Source organism: Arvicola amphibius, chromosome 4 (assembly GCF_903992535.2).
Source record: "Arvicola amphibius chromosome 4, mArvAmp1.2, whole genome shotgun sequence".
NCBI classification, from domain to species: domain Eukaryota; kingdom Metazoa; phylum Chordata; class Mammalia; order Rodentia; family Cricetidae; genus Arvicola; species Arvicola amphibius.
This window is the reverse complement of record NC_052050.1, coordinates 16,466,928-16,491,944: the sequence shown is the minus strand read 5'-3', so window position 1 is coordinate 16,491,944 and position 25,017 is coordinate 16,466,928. Positions and strand designations below refer to the sequence as shown.

General features: G+C 42.9%; 1 protein-coding gene across 1 annotated transcript; it reads left to right on the top strand.

Moving 5' to 3' along the window:
- The first annotated feature begins 1,624 nt into the window (after positions 1 to 1,624).
- Positions 1,625 to 24,510, top strand: Efcab3 (EF-hand calcium binding domain 3). Its single transcript, XM_038329070.1, is given in 9 exon segments — positions 1,625 to 1,713; positions 5,014 to 5,084; positions 8,238 to 8,381; positions 10,678 to 10,749; positions 11,922 to 12,042; positions 14,646 to 14,827; positions 15,146 to 15,330; positions 21,630 to 21,752; positions 24,184 to 24,510. Coding segments are annotated over 9 exon segments (1,305 nt in total). The 5' UTR covers positions 1,625 to 1,633.
- The last annotated feature ends 507 nt before the right edge of the window (positions 24,511 to 25,017 follow it).

Here is a 25,017-nt window from a genome sequence, read left to right as displayed (position 1 = left end):
ATTTGATGATTTGTTATGTGTATACAATGTAAAATAATTTCTACAATCAAATGAACATACGCGTCACCATTGTTATTATGGAGCAGAAGCACCCAGGCAAATTTCGAAACTCTGTAAACTGGTTCTACCTAGTCACGGTGTTATCTGTTGGGGTTGTTTTTGCTTTTTGGGCTTTTTGGAGAGCCCGCCACCCAGCTCCCAAATAAATCACACATGGAGGCATATTCTTACTTTTGAATGCTCTGCCTTAGCGTGGCTCGTTTCTAGCCAGCTTTTCTTATCTAATTGTCCTTACTACCTTTGCCTCTGGGCTTTTATCTTTATTTCTGTGTACTTTAATTCTTTACTTCTTATTCCGTGACTGTCTGGGTGGCCGACTGCCTGGGGGGCTGGGGGACTGACCTCTAATGTCCTCCTCTCCTTATTCTCTCATTGCTCCTCATTCTCGTTCTCAGTTCTCCTTCTATTTATACTCTGCCTGCCAGTCCTGCCTATCCTTGCTCCTGCCTCACTATTGGCCATTCATATTTTTATTAGACCATCAAGTGTTTTAGACGGGCAAAAAACAAATCACAGCTTCACAGAGTTAAGCAAATGCAGTGTTAACAAAAGTCATGCCAGGCAGTGGTGGTGCACACCTTTAATCCCAGCACTTAGGAGGCAGAGGCAGGCGGATCTCTGGGAGTTCAAGGCCAGCCTGGTCTACAAGAGCTAGTTCCGGGACAGGTACCAAAACTATAGAGAAACCTTGTCTCAAAAAAAAAGTTACACACCTGAAAATAATACCGCCCAGCAGTTAGCCATTAGGTCTTTGCAAACTACTCATCTGACACCACTAAGGATTTGTGCTCCTTACCCAGCCTCTTCCTACACGCCCCTTCCCATCATTCTCTGCTTCTGTGGGTTTGACTATTTTGGATTCTACGTGTATGTGAGAAAATATTTCTCTTTGTGTGCCTGGCTTATTTTGTTTAGCATTTATTTAGGTTTTTTTTAAGACTTACAATTTTTACTTTTGTGTATACATACATACAGATGTCCGTGCAGGCCAGAAGAGGGTGCTGAAGCCTTTGGGACTGGACTATACAGATGGTTGTGAGGGTTGTGAGCAGCCCTGTGGGTGCAGGGAATCTGGGTCCTCTGGCAAGAGCAGTAAAAGCTCTTAACCACTGAGACATCTCTCCAGCCCCAGCGTTTATTTTTATATAAGATCAAAGAGACATTATTTGAAAAGAAGAACTGTGACAAATTTTGCTTATAGCTCCCCACACAGCCCTCCAATTTCACATGCAGTGCTAGCTTGGATTTGCATACGATGCCATGCTTTGAAATCCTAGACTTTTTAACCCCAGGCTTTGCTCAGGAAAGCTGGGAAAGAATACAAAGAAACAATTGTATTAATAGAGATGGTGGAGCCTGCCTGCAGTTCTAGTGCTGGGAAGGTTCAGGCAGGAAGGGGGAAAATGAATAAATGAATGGATGGATGGATGGATGGATGGATGGATGGATGGATGTGGATGGATGGATGGATGGGTGAGTGGATGGATGGATGGATGGATGGATGGGTGGATGGATGATTCTGTGATTGATCCTTTTCTGTATCTTCTGAATTCCAGAAAGAGTCTCTGGCCCCATGGCAGTTTCAGGAATTAAATCAACATTGAAGCTGAAGCCCCTCAAAGCACCCATCTTTCACAAAAGGTAGGTAATAAAGTATGAGGAGATTACGCCAAGTCTTCAGGTAATGACTATACAGATCACATACAGAGACTACTCTGAGAAAAATGAGAATATTCTATTCTGTGGTGAAGTTCCTTAAAACATCTAAATTAAGGAGATGTTTCTATTGTATTTATTTGTATGTGTGTGTAGAAGGAGCAGCAGGCTGCGTCCCGCCACCCAGATAGCTTTACCCAAAATAATTACACGGAAACTGTATTCTTTTAAACACTGCTTGGCCCATTAGCTCTAGCCTCTTATTGGCTAACTCTTACATCTTATTTTAACCCATATTTAGTAATCTGTGTAGCACCACGAGGTGGTGTCTTACCGGGAAGATTCTTAACCTGCGTCCATCTCTGGAGAGGAGAGCTATGGCGTTTGCCTGAGGCGTCTGCCTGAGGCGTCTGCCTGACTCTGCTTTCTTTCTCCCACAATTCTGTTCTGTCTACTCCGCCTGCCTAATTTTCTGTCCTATTGAAGGGCCAAGGCAATTTCTTTATTAACCAATGAAAGTAACACATAGACAGATGACCCTCCTCCATTGTGTGTGCTAACATGCACACACCACAGCATGCATACAGAAGTCAGAAGGCAGCTTGCAGGAGCCTGTTCTCCCTGTCCATTCCATGGGTCCCAGGAATCGAACTCAGATCCTCGGACTTGGCAGCAAGCACCTTCCCGCTGAACCATTCTGTCGGTTTATGGGAAGATTTTTTTTAATAAAAAGAAAAAAAATGAACATTCCTTTTGTCTAGAAAAGCAGAATTCTCCTTCCCGTTCTCCCAAAGGAAGTCCAGTGAATTAGCCATGCACAGCCCCACTAGGATACGAGGGAGGTTCTCCTGCCAGTAGCAATGTTTTTTCTCAGTCAGCTGCCACCAGATTCTAGCCAACAACCTCTGATGGCTGAAGGTGAGAGCCAGTCACACAGTAGAAGCAGAAACACCCCTCTCTGACTCTCGACCAGTGTGAGGGTGTTCTCAGCTTTACCACTGCTAAAGCAATATACTTCTGACATTTTTTTTTTTTTTTTTTTGGTTTTTTCGAGACAGGGTTTCTCTGTGGCTTTAGAGCCTGTCCTGGAACTAGCTCTTGTAGACCAGGCTGGTCTCGAACTCACAGAGATCCGCCTGCCTCTGCCTCCCGAGTGCTGGGATTAAAGGCGTGCGCCACCATCGCCCGGCCTACTTCTGACATTTTTAAAGAAAGAAGTAGGAAAGCAACCTCATAGCAGTCAAACACCTATCTTCACTAAGACCATGGGAATCCCCACAAACCCAGGGGTGGGTTTTTTCAAATATGAAGTTACCATGATCCTTTGAAACATTATAAAATAGACTATTTGAAATGGTTTCTTTGTGGTTTTTTGCTTTTTCTTTTTTTTTTTTTCCCCATTTTTCTTCCTGGTTTTTGAGACAAGGTTTCTCTGTAGACCAGGCTGGTCTTGAACTCACAGAGATCTGCCTGCATCTGCCTCCTGAGTGCTGGGATTAAAGCCATGTGACACTACCACCTGGGTCCATGGGTAATTTTTACTTGTAACTAACAAAAGCCTTTGTCTACCTTGCCTTCTGCTTTACTTGGGGTTTTGAGGACATCATACTTCTGTGTCTGCTTACAACTTTTACTTCATACAAAAATAAGCTATTTTTATTTGGGAATGCAACACATACATAGTAACCAGAGTGGGAGAAGACCTTAGTCTGCAGAAGGTCGCTAGTTGATAAACAGGGAACACAAAAGGAAGAAATCATGTTAGTAAAAGCTGGGAAAATGAAACAAGTTAGATACAATTTCATGCCTAAAGGTTGAGAACAGGACATCTTAAGACCCCATCACATCCTTCTATCCCAGGCTGCTCTGACATAAGTGGGATCTAGTGCCCTGGAAGGGAGAAAAGTAAACCACAAAAACTGGGACCGGCTGCTCTTCCTGAGGACCTGGGTTCAATTCCCAGCAACCATGTGGAGGCTTGATGCCCCTTCTGACCTCTTTGGGTTTCAGGCATGCATATGGTGCAATACATACCTGCAAGCAAGCAAGACACTCATCCATAAAAGATTTGTAGAATAAATCTTTGTCAATGGTTTAAAAAAAATAAAACCACAAAAGTAAGAGATTCCATATTCTTAAAACCTTTGTTAGCTGGGCGGTGGTGGCGCATGCCTTTAATCCTAGCACTCAGGAGGCAGAGGCAGGTGAATTCTAAAATAATTCTAAAATTATTCTAAAGTAAATTTATAGGAGCTAGGTGTAACGGCACAAGCCTATAATTCCAGCATTGGCAAAAGATGGAGGCAGGAGAGTCGGGAGTTCAAAGGCATCCTTGGCTACATAGTGAGTTTGAGATCCTCCTAGGGTACATGGGATCCTGTCTCAAAAAGTCTATGATTATTTAATTTGCTATTAAATTATACTTAATTAAAAATAATTACATTTCACTTGTCATAGTATAAGCAAAGCTGTGTGTGTATTCATAAATGATTGCTGATTTACACAAAGCATTTGGAATATTAGTATTTTCCCTCCTTTTCAGATTCTACTTTCCTGAGAATGTAAAATGTTACCCAGAGTTCCAAACTTTCCAGAAGCGTCCTGTCTCTGCTTTATCATTCCTTAATGTCTCTCATAAATACTAAACATACATGTTGGCAATTAAAGTTATAATGGTAGGGGCTGGAGAGATGGCTCAGAGGTTAAGAGCACCGACTGCTCTTCCAGAGGTCCTGAGTTCAATTCCCAGCGACCACATGGTGGCTCACAACCATCTATAATGAGATCTGGTGCCCTCTTTTGGCATGCAAGCATACATGGAAGGAAGGAATGTTGTATACATAATAAATAAATAAATCTTTTTAAAAAGTTATAATGGTAGATATAGAACCTTCTCTACAAAGGTGGTCAGCACATTATTTTCCAAATTAACCTTTGAAACAAGTTTCTAGCAATGGTGATAGCTTAAGGTTACAGCCTTGGACTTTGCCATCAGAATCTCATCTCTCTTACCTGTGTGACTTTGGACAAGCCATTTAATCAGCCAGATGCCTGTTTTGTACAATGAGGGAAATCAAGTAGCTTTGTTTTGTTTTTAAGAGAGGTAAGGGCAACTGGGAAGCTCAGGTGGGCTGCAGGTGTCCCCAGCTTTCCGGCCTTTCTGACAGATTAGCCATTGACAGTCTGCTTCAGCACTTTGAGGCTGGGCAAACTGTAATGCTTGTCACCATTAGCATCAGCAAAACTCAAAGGCTTCACACCTGTGTTAAACCTGCTGTTTTTCATGTTTCTTTTCAGAGATTTACGAGCATCTCTTCCCTGTCATTTACAACATAAAGATGTGAGGCTGAACTCTTCACAACTGGAAGGTAATGAAAGTCATCCTAAATGTTAACACCTAACAACAGCCAGGGCAGTGGAGGCGCCTTTAATCCCAGCACTCAAGAGTCAGAGACAGGAGGATTTCTGTGAGCGTAAGGCTAGCCTGGTCTACAGAGTGAGTTCCAGGACAGAGGATCTTACTCTAATAGCTAAGACTAGCCTGCTCAATGTGTAGCCATGGCTGGTCTAGAACTCATAGCAGTCCTGCCTCAGCCTCCCAAGTGCTAGGATAGAAGGGAAGTGCCATTGCATCCAGCTAGCTCCCATAGTGATCTTTCTCTAATGCACATGTGAGATTTCAAGGAGAATCTGTATCCCTATCATTCAAGAAAGGGGAAGTAGAGGGGAGAAACAAAATTTTAGCCAGGCATGATGATGCACACCTATAACTTAGGAAGCTGGTACTTAGTTCAAAGTCAGCCTACTCTACCTACCAAGGCCCTATCTAAAAATAAAAAAATAAACTATTTGCTAGATTGAAGGATAACTTTCAAATTGACATCTTTCAAGAATTGAAACATGTAGTGGGGAGCTGTGGGCCACGTTCCCGCCTCCCTGCTCCCGGCTACCTGGCTAGCTTATGCCCCAAAATAACAACACAAATAGTATTCATTTAAACACTGCCTGGCCCATTAGTTTCAGCCTCTTACTCACATCTTGACTAACCCATATCTAATAATCTGTGTAACACCACGAGTGGTGTCTTACCGGGAAAGATTCAGCATGTCTGACCTGGTGGCTGGCTTCATGGCATCTGACCCAGAGAGGAGAGGCATGAGGATTGCCCTAGGCGCCTGCCTCACTCCCAGCATCCTGTTCTGTCTACTCCACCCACCTAAATCCTGCCCTATCAAAAAGCCAAGGCAGTTTCTTTATTAACCAATGAGAGTCCTCCATCAGAAACAGGCTTGGTCAAATATTCTTTAATTTTTTTATTTTTTGGTTTTTCAAGACAGGGTTTCTCTGTGTATTGTTCTGGCCAGCCTGGAACTCACTCTATAGACCAGGCTGGCCTTGCACTCACAGAGATCCACCTGCCTCTGTCTCCTGAATGCTGGGATCAAAGGCATGGGCCACCACCATTCAGCTATGTCAAATATTCTTATCCAGATAACTTGGAAGTATGGTAAACAGCAAATTCAAGGTCACATATTAGTCAGTTACTTGAAGAGTATAAATACGTGCCCAGACTGGCCAGTGTGGTGACAAGTGTCTGTGATCCCAGCATTAGGGAGGCCTCTAGAGGCAAGAGGACCACAAGTTTAAGGACAGCCTGGTCTACATAGTGTACAAGCCAGATTTGTTCTCAAAGGACCAAATTAAATTAAAATGAAAGTAAAATACCAGGATTTCTTTGAGGCAGAAAAAATAATGATGAAGTTTGATATACTGTCTATAGGCCATTGGTCCAAACAGCAGACAGATATTTAAGCCAGCAGTGTTCCAGGCTAAGAACATTAGACATGTCCCTGCCCCGTGACTCAAGGCGTGAGAGAAGTACAGAGTGCTACGGGAGCGTAACATTGCATCCAGATTTGGTCTTCTGAGGTGAAGAAGGGAGCCTAGAGAGCTCGGAATGACGAATAAGTTAGGAAAGGATCAGAAGGTGAGAGTGTAAGGAGCCGGCCAGCCCCCCAGGGGGCGCCAGCCACGGAGGAGCAGGAAAGTAGGGTGGACAACAAACACGGCAACACACATCACTAGAAACGGCTAACTAAGTTAAAGGAAAAATAGTTAGAAACAAGCCAAGCTAAGGCTGAGCATTCATAATTAATAAGTCCCCAGGTCATGATTTGGAGGCTGGAGGTCCAGGAAAGCCTGCTATAGCCTGTTTCAAAGGATAAGGTGGAATGTGATAGGCAGGACGCCTGGGCTCCACGCTCAGAGGTGAGCGTACCCACATACACGTGTGCATACACCACACACACTCACACACACACACAAGGAGGAGGAAGAGGAAACGGAGAGAAGAGAAGAGAGGAGAGGAGAGGAGAGGAGAGGAGAGGAGAGGAGAGGAGAGGAGAGAAGAGGAGAGGAGAAGCACCTTTGCCTACGGAAGACCTGAGTTCCATCTCCAGGTCTCACACAGTAGAAGGAAAGAACTGACTCCTGCAAGTTGTCCCCGGGGCCTCCGTGTGCATGCAATGTCACATACATACATACACACACATGCATGCACACATTCTCCCTCTCTTCCACTACTTCTTTGAGCAATTTGAGAAACAAAAGTAAACATATCGTGATATGTTTACCCAAAATCTAAAATAAACATCTATGAGTCTATACTGATAGAAATAAATAATGAAAGTAGGAATCTAGGTCAGTGGTAGAGCAGTTGCCTGGCATGTGAGAGGGCCTAGGTTCAACCCCCAGTATGATAGAAAGAGTGGAAATTTAAAAACAATTATTTAACACAAGGTAGAGACAAATGACCAAGAAATGGCAATAAAAGGGAAAATAGATTATATGTTTATATATAAATATATTTTTATATATAAATATAAGTATATATTTGTCTTGCTTTGTTTTCTTGATGTACAGGGTCTGACATAGCACAGTCTAGTCTCAAACTCACTGTGCAGTCAAGACTAGCCTTGAACACCTAATCTTCCTGCCCCTGCCCTTGAGTGTTTGGGTTATAGGCAGGCACCACTATGCCTGGCTCTGCCCTTGAGTGCTTGGGTTATAGGCAGGCACCACTATGCCTGGCTCTGCCCTTGAGTGCTTGGGTTATAGGCAGGCACCACTAGGCACTCTACATTTGTTTTTTCTACCAATTACTACTCATTCCACTTGGTTCTACCATTTCTGCTTGATGCTCACTCAAATCCCAAGAAAAGACAGCATTCTGTCTCTTTAAAAATCTATTATTCATCTTCCTTTCTTTCTCCACATGTTACAGAACACAATCTTCACCTGGCTATACAACATCTCCTTTCCTGTTAGCACACACATTTCTCCCTCCCCTTCCCAACTCCTATAGCCCGGGTTGACCTGGAACGTCACTGTGTAGCCTAAGCGGGCCTTGAATCATCAACTTCCCACCACAGCTTCCAAGTGCTGGGATTAGAGACAGAAGTTACCATACCTGACTGTGTCTCTTCTTAAATAATTGTCCTAACATATACCCATTTCCTCAGCCTTCCGAAATGCTTACAACTTCTTCACCAAGGATAAGACTGGCTGTATTGATTCACATGGATTGATGAGCACCTTAGCTAAGCTCGGGATGAGTCTAAACACATATGATATCTACAATGAATTAAAATGTGCTGATCTTGACAGTGAGTATTTTGACCTATTATTTTCCCATAATATACTTTTTGTGTATATCTGTGTTATCATTTATCCTATAAGTGCAAGGAATACCTCTTCCTTATCTACCGAAAGTATACCTTTAAACAAAGGTAAGGTTATCTTCCATGACCTGCGACTCACTTCCCGTGGTTTCAATTAACTGGGTCAACTGTAGTCCAAAAATATTAGTATTTGTCTAAACGCTTTCAAGAGAAAAAATGATAGTAATGTAACTTTTTACAATAGTATACTGTGGAGCCTAGACATGGTGGCGCACACTTTTAACCCTAGCACTCAGAAGGCAGAGACAGGATGATCCCTGTGAGTTCCAGGCCAGCCTGTTCTACATAGTGAGTCCCAGGACAGCCAGGACTACATAAAGAGACCGTCTCAAACACGCATGCACACACACACACACAGAGTATATTGTTTTAATTATTTTATTATTGCTAATTTCTAATCTATCTGATAAAGTTTATTGCAAATATGTATATGTGATAAAGCATAGGATATGCAGGGATCAGAATGGTCCACAAATCAACCAAAACAAAACCAAAAAGCTCTCTCTGTTACATCAAGACACCCTCTAAAGTGAGTCTCATAACAAGGACTTGGACTTGGTATTGAGATGGGATGGTCACTCAGTTTCCACACAGGAATTTTCTTTAAAAATTAGGGTTTTTCCTAGCTCGTACATACACCCCATTGATATATTTAAAGAGAAACACAAACTTACTGCCTATTGTCCTGCCAAAGGTTAGGATTGTAGGCATGAGCCGCCACACTCAGGTCTAACCAAGGTTTTAAGACTTGGAGGCTTTGAAATGTAACTTCTATCCCCCATGGACAAGGAACTACTACTATATTTGTATGTGTTTCTCTTTAAGGATATCAGTGGGGCACATGTATGAGCTAAAAAAAAAATTGAAAAATGCCTGTGTGGAATCTAAGAGTGACTGTCCCTTAGCCTTCTCTTTCCCAAATTGAAGTCTTTGTCATGATGCTCACTTTAGGGAATGTCTTGAAGTAACTGAGAGATGCGAAGTCATAAAATCCAAGCCCACCATTTCTATCTGTACCATAACGATATGAATCTCTCTTCTATCCTGAGAGTTCACTGACGTTTAAATGCCAGAGAAATTTTGATAGTATTTTAAAGTATACAAGTCATGGAACTTGTTTTCTTCTTTGGGACTTTTTATTGTTAGTATTTGGTTTGGTTTTTCGAAGCAGGGTCTTTATACATTCCAAGCTGACCTCTAACTTGCTATGTAGCTGAGGGTGGCTTTGAACCACTGATACTTCTGTCTCTCCCTCTCAAGTGCTACGGCCTGTGCCTGGAGTCCAGCCTAACATATTGTGTGGAAAATGTTTGCAGCGTATTGTTTTCTCTGGCCCCTCATCAGCCAGGGGCCAAGGAATCAAGGTCACCAGATATTAGAGCGATCCCTTCTTTCCACTAACTCTGCCCTGCTGTTCTAGTCCTTCACGTGCCTGCGCATCCTCTAATCGAACTTCCCATCTTTTTGTTTGTGTTTGGTTTGGTTTTCGTTTTTGCTTTTTGTTTCTTCGAGATAGGGTTTCTCTGTGTAGCCCTGACTGTCCTGGAACTTACTCTGTAGACCAGGCTGGCCTTAAACTAACAGAGATCCGCCTGCCTCTGCCTCCTGGGTGCTGGGACTAAAGGCATGCTCTGTCACTGCTTGGCAACTGTCTTAACTTTAGAGACAATGGGGTATGAGAGGGACATGTAGAGAAATTCCTCATGAAATGACACTCTCTGGCAAAGGACAACAGTAGCTAACAGCTTTAACTGGATGCTTACACCTTGCCATTGTTTCTGTTGGCTAGAGCAGACTATTGTAAATATAGATCAGGTCATAAAGACTGATGTAAATACAAGTGTTTTAAGTTCAAGACCAGCATGGGCTACATAGGGAGGCACTACTCTTTAAGGAGGAGGGAAAGGAAACCAAGGTTTACCTGAGCCTCTTTTCAGCCCTGAATATGCGATTTTAAGTGTAAAGTGGCTCGGACTACTTTAGCTTTTATACTTCACATTCAATAAATAATTAAAATACATCCCAGCTGGGTGTGGTAGCAGACACCTGTAATCTCAGCAAACTGGAGGCTGAGGCCGAAGGATTGCAAATGTGAAGCCAGTCCTAGGTAAAACAAGTGTGTGCTCTCTCTCTCTCTCGCTCTTTCTCTCTCCTTTATATACAAATTGTGCGTTTATATAAGCTTTTAGCAATATGTTCTGAGCTGAGATTCCTGTTGCAGGAGACGGTAAGATCAACTTCTCAGACTTTTTAGGGGTGCTGACAGATAAGAAACTCTTCCTCAAGGCTGTGGGTGAGTAGATGTCTCTGGGCAGCCCCACCCACTGCACAGAAAACACGACCCCTTAGGCCTCCAGTTAGGAGACATCTAGGATGCCATTCTAGGATCTAGGATCTAGGAAGAGTCTAGGATGTGATTCTTCTTTTCCCTACAAATTAATGTCAAACAGACTAATACCATTAGAATTGCAACTTACATACACCAAGCAGCTACTGGTCTCCTGCAGGAGAGACATTGCTTTTGTCTCTAATGAGAACACTAAGGAAACAGCAGGTGCAGAAAGTTTAGCCTTCCTTTTATTTTAATTTATTTTTATTTTTATGTGAGTGGGTATCTTGCCTTGTTTGTCTGTATCAGATCGCCTGGAACTAGAATTGCAGACGGTTGTTAGCAGCCAGGTGGGTGCTAGGAATCGAACCCAGGTCCTTTGGAAGAGTAGTCAGTGTTCTTAACCACTGAGCCATCTCTCCAGCCCCTTATTTTCCCTTTATAGTATTTTAGTTCTTACACAAGCACATGCACTACTTCCAAAAGCATTCCTTTTTTAAAAAAAAAATAGTAATTTTTTAGAGCTTGGGTTGCTTACTGTCTCTACACCCTGATGAAGCCTCTGCTCTCAGCAAGAGGCCGGGGTTGGGGAGCGTGTGCTCACCTGTGGCCCCCCATCTGCTCAAACTGGAAGCGGCCCTCAGTCTCTCGTGCTCTGTTTCCCAACCTAACAGCCTGCCTTGGAAAATCCAGCCACTCTTCATATCGCATGCTTAGGATTCCAGATTCCAAACCCCACAAGTAGCTTTGAAAACATACCCAAACTTAAGCCACAACCTGTCCCTAAGATAAAGAAAAATTGGTGCTCTCAAAAATGTGACAAGTGAGAGTTCCTCTGCAAACTAGAGATATTTATTAATTCCCTTTCATAGAAGAACAAGACAATTCTATTTAACATATTACACATGCAGATGTTAAAAGTACTACCGTATTTACTTAGACGTATTTACATCATTGAACTATGATTGTTCTGTCTACTCAGTAATCAAAATGACCTTTCTCTAAATAGAACATTTTTAATGTTTTGCCATATTTCTAGTCTCTGATTTAATATTGCTACAAATTCTCAGTAAATTTTTAATAGATGGTTTTCTCAGAAGACATTTTGAAATTTCTCTTTTCTGTTTCCTCTATAGTTCCCGAAAAGAAACTGTGTTTAGATTTCGCTAACAACCCCGGGATCTTATTATTTGAAATCCTATCAAAACTTGTAGAGACTTCATCCCTGCACAGAAAGGATGTAATAGAGCTAGTAAGGTAAGTGGCCACAGGACAGGTGAAGGCAGCTTACCAAGGATTCGTCACCAGCGTCCTACTCCACAGAGCTCAATCTGAAACTGAAGAAAGGGTCTGGGCAAAAGGCTAATGTCACAACACTCTCTCCTGGTTCTAAAATCATAAGACTGCGCTTACACTATCCTGAAGCTCCCCGTGGGCACAAAACATCCGAAAGTCAGCTTCAGCCGCCCAAGACACAAGACAGAGCTGCTGGTACACAAGCAGGCCTTTGTCTTTCCTGCTCCTTCCTCTCCTCGCCTACAAAGTGCGGGGGCTAACAACACCCGCCGAAGGGCACCTGTGGGACGCAGAGTGGCACAGGCGCAGTGCTCAGTGCGTCATCCAGCACAGCGTTGCTCCTTACACTGCAGAACAAGTAGAATAAAGAGGACATGCATATTACTTAATAGAGTCCTCACTAAAAGATGCACACAATCACCCGCATTTTGCAAACAAAAAATCCGGAAAGCAGATCAAATGCTTGTCCGAGAGTGGTGTGCTGATGTTAGCACAGTGACGTGTAACTCATGGCCTCCTGCACTGTGTCTCACTCCTACTAAGTGGACAGGACACCTTCGCTTCACTGCTGTTGTTATTGAAAGTGAATTGTGGTTTTTGTTTATTTGGTTATCTTTTGAGGTTGCTCTTTACCTGCTGAAAAATTTCCAAATTCTGGGAAATAGAGACCCAAGATCCAGGAAGCTGTTAAGACCCTTCCTAGATACAGTGGGGGGGGGGGGTAATCTCCAGGGCATGAAAATACAAGATGATTAGGCAAGGTGTCTTTAGCCCAGCACACAGGAGGCAAAGGCAGGTAGATCTCAGAGTTCAAAACTAGCCTGGTCTATATAGCAAGTTCCAGGCCGACACAGTGAGACCCTGTCTCCAAAATAAATAAATAAACATATCAAAAAAGAAGTATAAGACAAAGGAAAATTATAAAGAAAAACAAAAACAAAAGAATCAAGCTATGAAGAAAGTCCTATTATAATAGTGGCAGACTTCTCTCCAGAAATCTTACAAGCCAAGAGAGAATGGAATGATTTGTTCAAAACGTTGAAAGAAAATACTCAGTAATCAGGAATTCTACACCTAGCAAAGCTGCCCTTCAGAAATTAAACAGAAAGAAAGGCTTCCCAAGACAAACACTGCAAAAATGCATTGCCACCCAGCCTGGCAACTGTGTCCAATCCCTGGGACCCACATGGTAGAAGGAAATAGCTCCTGCAAGTTGACCTCTGACCTACACACATAAGAACACTAGAGTACATGAATACACATGTATACAAATGCATGCACACACACACATTAAATTAATAAATGTGCTGGGTAGTGGTGGTACACACCTTTAATCCCAGCACTTGGAAGGTAGAGGCCAGCAGATCTCTTAAGTTCGAGGCCAGCCTAATCTATAGAGTGTTCCAGGACAGCCAGTACTGTTACACAGAGAAACCCTGTCTCGAAAAACAAAAAATTAACAAATGTAGCAATGTCAAAAATTATGAAAAGAGACCAAGATGGTCCTTGTAGAAATGATGAAGGAGTCAGTTTAGCCAAAGGAAATAACAGCTGAGGCTGAAGCTCGTCGTATAGAGTACTTGGCTGGCATGTGGAAGGTCACAAGTTCAGTCCCCGCATTGGAAAGCTGGTCATTAACATTCTAAAAAAAACTTATAAGAATAGAGATAGCTGTGAAGCTGAGAAGTAGAATGCTAACCTAACGTGCACAGCGACCTGGGTTTGATCCCAGACCATAGGCAGGCATAGTGCTCATGCTGTGATCCCATCACACTGGAATCTGAAGCAGAAGGGACACCACGAGTTCAATGCCAGCCTGGGCTACAAAGTGAGATCCTGCCTCAAAAAAGAAGAAAACTGCATTTCAAAACCCAATACAGAGCTGGAGAGATGGCTCAGAGGTTAAGAGCACTGGCTGCCCTTCCAGAGGTCCTGAGTTCAGTTCCCAGCAACCACAACTATCTATGATGAGATCTGGTGCCCTCTTCTTGCCTGCAGGCATATGTACAGGCAGAACACTGTATTCATAATAAGTAAATAAATCTTTAAAAAATAAAACCTAACACAAAGTACTACAGTATATGGCACCTTCTTCAGTGGTGTGGCTACTAGGAAGGAGCCCATGCTCTTGTAAATAATCCTCCACCCAGGACCTGGTAAGCAGCCCCAAAATACACGTTGAGTTTTCAAGCCAGAAAGGAAGAAGGTAAGAATGAGGGGAGGGAAGAGAGGAGAGAGACAAATGAGAATACAAAGGAAGATGGAGAGGAAGGGAAAGAGTGGGGAGAGAGCAAGAATGAGAATACAAAGCATGACAAGATACGGGAGTGGAAACAGAAAGAGTAGCTGGGGGGCAGGAGAGGATAATGAGTGTAAGAGAAGTATGTATGATGTACAAAAATGCCATAATGAAACCATTACTATTATGTATGATTAACATGTGCTAATAAGCCTTAAATAGATTTAAAATAAATATTAATCAACATCTGTAACTTGTAGTTTGATTTTTTTTGTCCTAACAATTCTTTATTCCATTTCTGAATTACCTGTGTTTTCTCTTTAAGCTATTTCCGAAAAAAATTCCAGGAAAGCCACTCGGAAATGCCATGGAGTCCGTATGGGAGAAGGGGCTTTAGGCCAGATATATGCACTCCTCCGCGCTCAAGTACTGCTGCCTTTGCCAATTCTGCCAAGATCTCGATAATGAAAGAAAAGGATTTGTATAAGTTTCTTGAAGCACTCAAGCGTAAGAGCCATTTTCCCTCTCCACTGTGATAGATCGACTTCCAGGCAGCTGGTCAGAAATGGACACCAGAGACCAAGAACAGGGCCCGGGGCTCTTGGAGTAGCTGCTCTCTGTCACACAGACTTGGAAGCAGAAGTCCTGAGCCCTCAGACACCTGAGTGAAGTCTGCAGGATGGGTGTGCGGTGGGAACATGAGACTCAGGCAGAGGAGCCAGGGCCACAAGGGGAGCAGACGGAAGTGCACTGGGCTCTGCATGCTTGTCATTCCGGGAACTTTTTACATCATGTATAATGCCATTTTTGGTTTTGTCTTTTTAGGGTGTGATCTCCCTACAGGTAGCCCGTACTCAAAAATACCTGTCTTTCCGTTGTTCCCTGATGTGGACGGGGTGGTGATGGGAAAGCCATTCAGAGACATACAGAAGCTAGAGATGCTAAGGAAAAAGGAACCTCTGAGTTTCTTCGAGGACTATTTTTTCCATAAAAGAGACTGGAAAGCACAGGTGGGTTTAATCTGTCATACTAGCTAATTTAAACACTCCATCTCTAAGAACCTAACTCAAGGCTAAAAGCATGTTTTCTTTACAGATAATGTGCAGTGCCTTGGAAGGTTGTAGCTATTGTTTTGAAATGTTTGTTTGGTTTTGGGTTGGGATTTTTAGAGACAAGGTCCATTGTACCCTGACTGACTCAAATTTCTATGAAACCAACAGTAAATTATCTATTGAATGTATACTTTTTTTTTTTTTTTTGGTTTTTCGAGACAGGGTTTCTCTGCAGCTTTAGAGCCTGTCCTGGAGCTAGCTCTTGTAGACCAGGCTGGCCTCGAACTCACAAAGATAAGCCTGCCTCTGCCTCCTGAGTGCTATAATTAAAGGTCATACTCATTTCTTAATACTACTCTTACAAAGGACCTGACTTTGGTTCCCAGCTCCTACATACATCAAGTGACTTATAGCTGTAATTCCAGCTCCAGAGAATCTGCTGCCTCTGAACTCCACAGACATCTGCACTCAGTGTACATAACCACACACACACAATTAAACTAATTTTAAAACTATATCTTAATAACATACCAACCAATACTCTGTCCCCCTCCCTAATTTTTCCATAACATATATTGGTATCTATTTTTATACTTCAGGTATCATAATTACATTTATTATATATAAAGAAAGATATATTACATTATCATTTATACATATGACATCATATGTACATTTATAAATATGATAATGTACCATATTTAATGTTGATCTATATTAATATATAATGTATATATAGCTGTGGAGATTGCTCAGTGAGCCAAGTGCCGCACAAGCATGAGGACCTGAGTCCAGATCCCGACACCCGTATGAAAGCTGTCCTGGGGCACATTCCTATAATCACGTGCTGAGACAAGCAGACCCTGGAACCAGCCTATCTAGCTGAAAACTCTAGTGAGAGAGCCTGTTTTAAAACAGTGATATTCAAAAATGTCCTCAAAAGCAAGCAAAATGCCCATACTTCAAAAAGCAAGACAACCAGACAGATCTTTACAAGATCAAGACCAATCTGGTCTACCTAGTGAGACCCTCTCTTTTTTTTTTTAAAAAAAAAAAAAAAAAGCAAGAGAGAGAACTTGCCATAACACCAAGCTTATAAAATGATAGAGAAACAGGAAGGTCACATGGAGGTACTTAGACCTGACGGCTAGGGACAGGGTTTAGCCTGACAATTCAGGATGAGATGTGGATGCCTAGAACTAAATCTAAAATAATAAGATTTAGATTTAATTTTAAATTTAAAACCTCTGTAAAAAATCAGAATCTGTGAGAGGACAGGTACTGATGGTACAAGGCCCAAGTTCACCTGCTGGGAGCCCTCAGTGGAGAAGAAGTTCTCCCTTGGGAATGTGAAACCTGAGATTTGAGAAAACCTGGATACACAGCTGGGACTCACAGTTCCTATACTGGATACAATCTCCAAACTGTGCACTTACACTAAAAATCAGTTTCAAGCTTAGAAAAGTCTACAAGACACAAATATAAACATATCCAAATCCTGAGCCACTCATTTCACACCATAAAAACAAAACCCTTTTGAGAGCTGGCAAGACAGCCTCTCAAACTTGCACAAGCTTGCCATCCTGAGCTTGGTTCCTAGAACCTATGTAAAAATGGAGAGAACTAACAATATAGAGTCCTCTGCCTCTGCTTGAGTGCCATGCACAGACACACAGACATACAAATGTTGGTGGAAGTTTCTGTCCTGTCCACAGCTCCTGAGTAACCAATACAGAGACTTAATATTAATTACAAATGCTCAGTCTATAGCTCAGGCTTATTAATAACTGGCTCTTACAATTTAATCCATTTCTATTCATCTATGTACTGCCCTGAGGCTCGTGGCTTTTACCTCTATCCCATTTTGTGTGTCTGACTTGTTCTTCCTCAGACTCTGCTCTTCCTCATCCTGTCATTCTTATTTAGCTTTTTCTCCTAACTTTATCCTGTTCAACTTGTTTATTAAACCAATCATAGTGACATATATTCACACAGTGTACAGAAGGATTAGTCCACAACATACAGACATCACACAATCAGTCAATTAATATTAATTAATACAGAGAGATCCCAGAACAGACTATATAAAGAATACAAGGAGACTTTTGGCCTGTATTCAGAAAAGACTCACACAGGAAAAAAAAAAAGGATGGGTTGAAAGATGGAGGGGAAATAAGGGATGGAGAAATCTCAAAATGGGGGGAAAGAGTTAAGAAAATTCATACTAGATAGCTTTAGAGAGGCCAGATCAGTAGCTGACAAAGTTTGGAGTCTGACTTTTCAGCAACCACTTGGAATGGGTTTGTTTGTTTGTTTGTTTGTTTGTTGTGTTTTTAATTTTTTTTACTTTATTATTTTTTAAAAAGAAAACAAACTATCTTTTTTCATTTTACACACCAATCCCAGTTCCCACTCCCTCCCATCCTCCCATTTCCTCTACCTACCTCTCATGCCCCCCCCCCCAGCATCCACTCTATAGAGAGGGTAAGACACATTGCTTTGGGGAAGGTCCAATACCCTTCCTACTATATTCAGACTGAGCATGGTATCCATCCAAAGAGAATAGGTTCCCAAAAAGCCAGTACAAGCAGTAGAGATAAATCCTGGTGTCACTGCCAGTGGCCTCACAATCCGCCCCAGCCACACAACTATCACCCATTCAGAGGAACTAGCTTGGACTTACGCTGTTTCCTTCCCTGTCCGACTGGAGTTGGTCAGCTCCCATTATCTCAGGTAAACTGTTTCAGTGGGTGAACCCATCATGGTCTTGACCTCTTTGCTCATGTTCTCACTACTCCACTCTTCAACTGGACTTTGGGAGCTCAGTCCAGTGCTCCGATGAAGGTCTCTGCCTCTTTCCATCAGTTGCTGGGTGAAGGTTCTATGGTAACATTTAAGATATTCATCAGTCTGACTACAGGGCAAGGCCAGTTCAGGCCCCCTGGCCTCTATTGCTTAGGGTCTTAACTGGGGTCATCCTTGTGGATTCCTGGGAATTTCTCTAGTGCCAGGTTTCTTGCTAGCCCCATAATGGCTCCCTCAATCGAAATATCTCTTTCCTTGTTCTCATCTCTGGTTTTCCTCCATCTCAACTATCCTGTTTCTTCAAGTTCTCCTCCCCCTCCTCTTCTCCCCTCATCTTCCCCTTCCACCCTCCCTACTCCCCCCACCCCCATGCTCCCAATTTTGTCAGGTGATCTTGTCTATTTCCCCTTTCCAGCTGGATCTATGTATGTTTTTCTTAGGGTTCACCTTGTTACTTAGCTTCTCTAGGATCATCTATAAGGTTCAATATCCTTTACTTTACAACTAGTATCCACTTATGAGTGAGTATATACCATGTTCATTTTTCTGGGTCTGGGTTACCCCACTCAGGATTGTTTTTTTTTTTTTCTGATTCCATCCATTTGCATGCAAATTTCAAGATGTCATTGTTTTTTACCACTGAGTAGTACTCCATTGTCTAAATGTGCCACATTTTCTTTATCCATTCTTCGGTTGACCAGCATCTAGGTTGTTTCCAGGCCCTGGCTATTACAAACAATGCTTAATGCTGCTATGAACATAGTTGAACAAATGTCCTTGTAGTATTATTGAGCATCTTTTGGATATATGCCCGAGTGGTATTGCTGGGTCCTGAGCTAGGTTGATTCCCAATTTTCTGAGAAACCGCCATATTGATTTCCAAAATAGTTTTACAAGTTTGCATTCCCACTAGCAATACATTAGTGTTCCCTTTACCCAACATCCTCTCTACCATAAGCTGTTATCAGTGTTTTTTAACTTGGCCATTCTGACAGGTGTAAGATGCTGTCTCAGAGTTGTTTTGATTTGCATTTCTCTGATGGCTAAGGATGTTGAACATTACCTTAAGTGTCTTTTGGCCATTTGAGAGTCTTCTGTTGAGAATTCTCTGTTTAGTTCCATTTTTAATTGGGTTATTTGGAATTTTGATGTCTAATTTCTTGAGTTCTTTATATATTTGGGTATATATTTTTTCTATTGTGGGGTTGGTGAAGATCTTTTCCCATTCAGTAGGCTGCCTTTTTGTCTTATTAACTATGTCCTTTGCTTTACAGAAGCTTCTCAGTTTCAAGAGGTCCCATTTATTTATTTATTGCTCTCAGCATCTGTGCTACTGGGGTTATATTTAGGAAGTGGTCTCCTGTGCCAGTGCATTGAAGGCTACTTTCCACTTTCTCTTCTATCAGGTTCAGTGTGGTTGGATTTATATTGAAGTCTTTAATCCTTTTGGACTTGAATTTTGTGCATGGAGATAGATAGTTGAAGATGCTTTCTTTTTGTCCGTTATATAATTTTAGCTTCTTTGTCAAAATCAGGTGTTTATAGGTGCGTGGATTAATATTTGAGTTTTTGATTCAATTCCATTGGTCAACCTCTCTGTTTTTATGCCAATACCAAACTGTTTTATTTATTATTATTATTGTTATTATATTTTATTTTTTTAAATATTTTATGGTTTATTTAACTTTATTTTATGTGCATTGGTGTGAAGGTGTCAGATCTCCTGCAACTGGATCTTCAGACAGTTGTGAGCTACCATGTGGGTGCTGGGAATTGAACGCTGGTCCTCTGGAAGAGCAGTCAGTGCTCTTAACCACTGGGCCATCTCTCCAGCCCTATTTTATTTTATTTTATTACTTTAAAAAATACCAATCCAAATTCCCACTCCCTCCACATACCTTCCCCCTACCCCCTCCAATTCTAAGAGGGGGCAAGGACCCTGCCCTGTGGAAAGTCCAAGGCCCTCCCTACTACATCTATGCTGAGCAAGATATACTGCAGCTCTATAATAGAATTTCATGTCAGGGATGGTGATGCCTCTGGAAGTTCCTTTATTGTGCTGGATTGTTTTGGCTATCCTAGGTTTTTTTGTTTTTCCATATAAAGTTGATTATTCTTCTTTCAAAGGTCTATAAAGAATTGTGTTGGGATTTTGATGGGTATTGCATTGAATCTATAGATTTCTTTTGGCAGGATTGATTGCCATTTTTATTATGTTGATCCTACCTCTCCAAGAGCATAGGGGATCTTTCCATTTTCTGGTATTTTCTTCAATTTCTTTCTCCAGGGCTTAATGTTCTTGTTGAATAGGTCTTTCACTTCTTTGGTTAGTGTTACCCCAAGATATTTTATGTTATTTGTGGCTAATGTAAAGGGTGATGTTTCTCTGATTTCTTTCTCAACTTCTTTATCATTTGTATATAGGAGGGCTACTGATTTTTTTTTTAGTTGATCTTGTATCCTGCCACATCACTGAAGGTATTTTCCACTGTAGGCGTTCCCTAGTAGAGTTTTGGGGTTACTTATGTAAACTATCATATCATCTGCAAATAACAAAAGTGCCACTTGGAGTGTTAACAGTGAAGAAAGAGCCGAAGAGACAGAATGCCAAGTAGCAGTGAGGGTCTGGAGATCACGCAATAAGCATGCCCAAGCAAGCAGTATGTTTACCAGACTTCCGCAAGCATTGTTCAACAGCCCAGCAACCGGAGGAACAAATGCTGCTTCCTTCAGGAAGTCTGGAAACAAGAAAGGTTACACTCTTTGGAGGGCACCTTACCCGAATAGCTTGGGGATTCTAGGTCAGGATGGAGTTGGCTTCTCTCCACCCCCTCATCCACTCCTCCCCTCAGTGTTTGTTTTATAAGCAGATTTCTTTGTTATTATTACAGTGGATTTGCCAAATGCCTGTTGACACATGCACCATGCTAGGTTCTCCAGTGCAGCCAACAGTTGAGCGACAACCTTACAAATCATACACAAATCCTCTTGTAACAAATTTCTGACCCAGTGGTGGTGGCGCACGCCTTTAATCCCAGCTCTGGAGAGGCAGAGGCAGACGGATCTCTATGAGTTCCAGCCCTGTCTGGTCTACAGAGCAAGTTCCAGGACAGCCAGCGTGGTTACACAGAGAAACTCTGTCTTGAGAAACTAGAAAAAAAAATCTGGTTTTGTTTTTGTGAAACACTCACACTGTAGCCCAGGCTAGCCCGGAACTCTTTTCAATTTTCTTGCTTTCTTGCTGTACTTTCCCAAGGACTGGCATTACAAGTATGAACCATTATGCCCAACTTCATACTAATACTTTCCCCCTAATTATTATGTCCTTTTATAATTAATGTCTAAAGTTAGTATACCAAGTAATGGGTTTCACTATGACATTTTTAACATTTATGTCTTTGTTATCGAATTCAAGCTAAAATGTTTCACTGATCTTTCTTGCACGTATAAAGGCCGCAGCTGTGAAGCCTGTCAGGTCCGCCTCAGGCTACTCAGATGACATCCTAGCCATCGACCACCTCTTCAAGAAGAAGCAGCACTGGACCGTGTCCGATGCAGTGGCCCTCAAACAGCATGTGAGTATCAGGTGCCTTCCCAGACTGTGCTGTCAAAGGTGTTTCCTGCTGGGAAGACTTGGCCTCTAGAAATAAACGAAAATCTCCCCTTTGTGGTGAGACAAGACGAGCTGCGCCACTCCCGGAACTCCTGGGAGCTAGCGTTCTGTTCTTTGAGGGTTTCAGGAAAGAGGAGAGGAGAAGACACAGAATACAAGGGCTGAAGGTGTGATTTCTGTAAGGGAATGGAAGCATCGAGAGCATGCTGATTAGTGTCCAGTGCAGAAGCAGGGATGGTGTGGAGTAAATACATCTGTTCTTCTCTGTGGAGTTGTTAGCTGCTAACCAGGTGGAAGGGTGTGTTCTGGAGCCTCCGCCTATGCCTTAATGTGTGTGCAAGCGTATGAGCACGCATGTGCCGGAGATCAGCCTCAGCTGTTCTATTCCTTGGGTATCTTTTGCTTTTTCTTCTTCTTTTGACAACAATTGTCATGCTCCCAGTGCCCCTCCACCCAGGTTTCCACCCACACAGTGTATCTTCTCGCAGCGCCCACTCGTACACTCATTCATCCCTGTGCATCCGTGAGTTCTGAGATTCGGAGACACCACAGAGAGAAAAAGCACAGTTCCTACTCTGAGAAAGCTGGGGTGAGGTTAAGGTCGCAGAGAAGGAGGGTTCCATAGCAGTGCGCTGGGATGTGTGGAACCTCAGAACACAAAGCCGTGACCAGCTGACTCCTGTCTCGCCACTAATACATCAACACACAAACAAATGGAGGCTGCCTGTGGCCAGAGACCTCCAGCACCAACACCAGCTGCTCCATAGGCCAAGAAGCTTGAAAAGATGATGAGTTTAGCCTCCCTATAATTCAGTCATAAGAGAACAGCAAGGACCTCTGTGTCAGAGGAAGGAAGCTAGGGTGACCATGTGGGCTGTTTCAATCTACCTTCTTTGTTCAGCAGTAGCCTCCTATGCACTAATAACTAATTTGCCCCAGCCTAGACTTCTTTCTTGTATACTGACCTTACCTCATTCACCATCTGACAACCCTCCCCTGCCCCCATATGCTAGGTCTCATAACACACGCTCAACATGCCCCATGCTCACTCATATCTCCTTCATCAGCCTGGCTCTCCCCTGAGGATGCTGTATCTCAGCTGTTGATGCCACCATTTCCTCAGTCATTGAAGTCAGAAGCCAAGGGGGCACCCTTAACATTGCTTTGTTTGTTTGCTTTGGTTTTTTCTTACTCCTTACCTCCACCAGTCACCAAATACAGTCCAACTCACTCTGGGGTGCTTTCCAAGTCTGTTCCCCTCTCTCTCTCTCTCTCTCTCTCTCTCTCTCTCTCTCTCTCTCTCTGTCTCTCTCTCTCTCTCTCTCTCTCTCTCTCTCTCTCTCTCTCTCTCTCTCTCTCTCTCTCTCTCTCTCTCTTCCTGTTCTCTCAGCCTGAGTTGAGTCCTTCCGTAAGACTTGCCTGGACAACAGGCTAACCTGGAATCCTCAGTTCTGCAGCTTTCCCTGCCCTCAACCACTTTCCACACAGCTACTAACGATCGAACATGAAGAAGCAAACACACCGTCATCCTGCTGAGAGGTGAATGCTTGAGCTGAAGGTGGACCTCAGTGGTAGCCCCTGCCTAGCACGGACAAAGCCCTAGGCTTCACTCCCAATTCTGGGAGCTAGGAAGGATGCATGCAGGACATTCTTCCGGGTAGTATCCCGGGGAAGAAAACAAGAGAATTACAATGGAAGAGCAGCCTGTGCTATATAGGAAGTCCCAGGCCAGCCTGGCCTACTGAGACCTCTCCTTCAGTAATGGCAGAGTCTTCTGTTTACACAACTGAGGGGCTCATCCCACTTCCCTCAGAAATGGCCCCCACCCCATGAAGGGCTCTGCTCCATCCTCTAACCATCTCTGCTCTGACATTCACCCCAACACTCTGTCAACACCACGATGTCCAGCTCTCCTACCAAGTCCAGGGTGCTTATTGTCTTCAAGCATTTGTTGATGTGGCCTCTTCATCCTGGGACTTCTTCCCATCACCTCTCGATGCCTCAATCTTAAAATCCTTAAGGATTTGCTCAGCTCAGCATCTTCTCCCAGCTGACTCTCCCTGTCTTAGGCTGAATCTGGTACTTATGTCACCTAAGTTAACCCCATGCTTCTCTTCTGAGAACTCACTGTGTAGACCAGGCTGGCATCAAATTCAGAGATCCTCCTGCCTCTGCCTCCTGAGCGCTGGGATTAAAAGTGTGTGCAACCACCTCCTGGCTTTCAAGTGACACATTTTGATTCCCACCAACTCCTAGCTCCTGGGTCCCATGCTGCCCCATCTGTAGTCTCTGATTTTTACATGTGTAATTCTCAAGCCACCAATAAATATGGTTTTTAAATCAAACATAGTTAAAGTAACTCCACTCAGTTAATGTCCGCCCTCTCGATGCAGGTAAAGAGAGCCACAGATGCCTATAACTTAGGAATTGCCCTCGAGCACCGGAAAGAAATGCTGAATCTTTGGAGAAAGATCCGAGGGGATTTGATTGGGATTGAGACCAACAATGAGTCCTTCTACAACACCTTCTCCACGTACACATGGTCCTGGAACGTCTGCCAGGAGCTGCTTACCGCTAAGGACTTGCGGCTGCACGACAGCTACCTGAACAGAAACTCCTCCAGCAGTTCTGGGTTGTCTTCCCCATCAGACCTCAGCGAGTATGACCTGGAGACAGGACGGAAAAGGAAACGGAAAGGTTTCAGAGGGTTTCGGCAATGAAATGTCTACATTTTCTAAACAACGCTTAGAAAACTGCTTTCCATACTTATCAAAATTATGGTTTCTTGCTTTTATCGACTACATGCTTAGCAGGTGGAAATTTTGACATCTTTTGGATTCCGGCCAGTAAAAACCTTTAAATCATAGGATGGCTTCTCTCCCCATGGTTTCTCTGCCCCAAATCTTTGCTACTTAAAAGTATTACTCTATTATTAGGGCCAGTTTGCCCTCGGCTACTCCCACTGGGCTCAAAACAGCCAAGACAGCATCAGGAAGGGGGAAAGTGGCCTGGGTTCCTAAGGGCCCTCCATGCAATAAGCATCTGAGTTTGGGCTGACTGTAAAGGAGATGGGGTTTCTGAATGTTTGTGAAAGACTCCAGATTCAGAGGACCGCAACTGTGGGGTATAGAACCAGCACACCCTCTGCCCCCAACAAAAGAACCCCCGTGACATTTAGGAATTCCTAAGGCACACCATTCACTTGGATTGCTCCTGCAAATAACTGA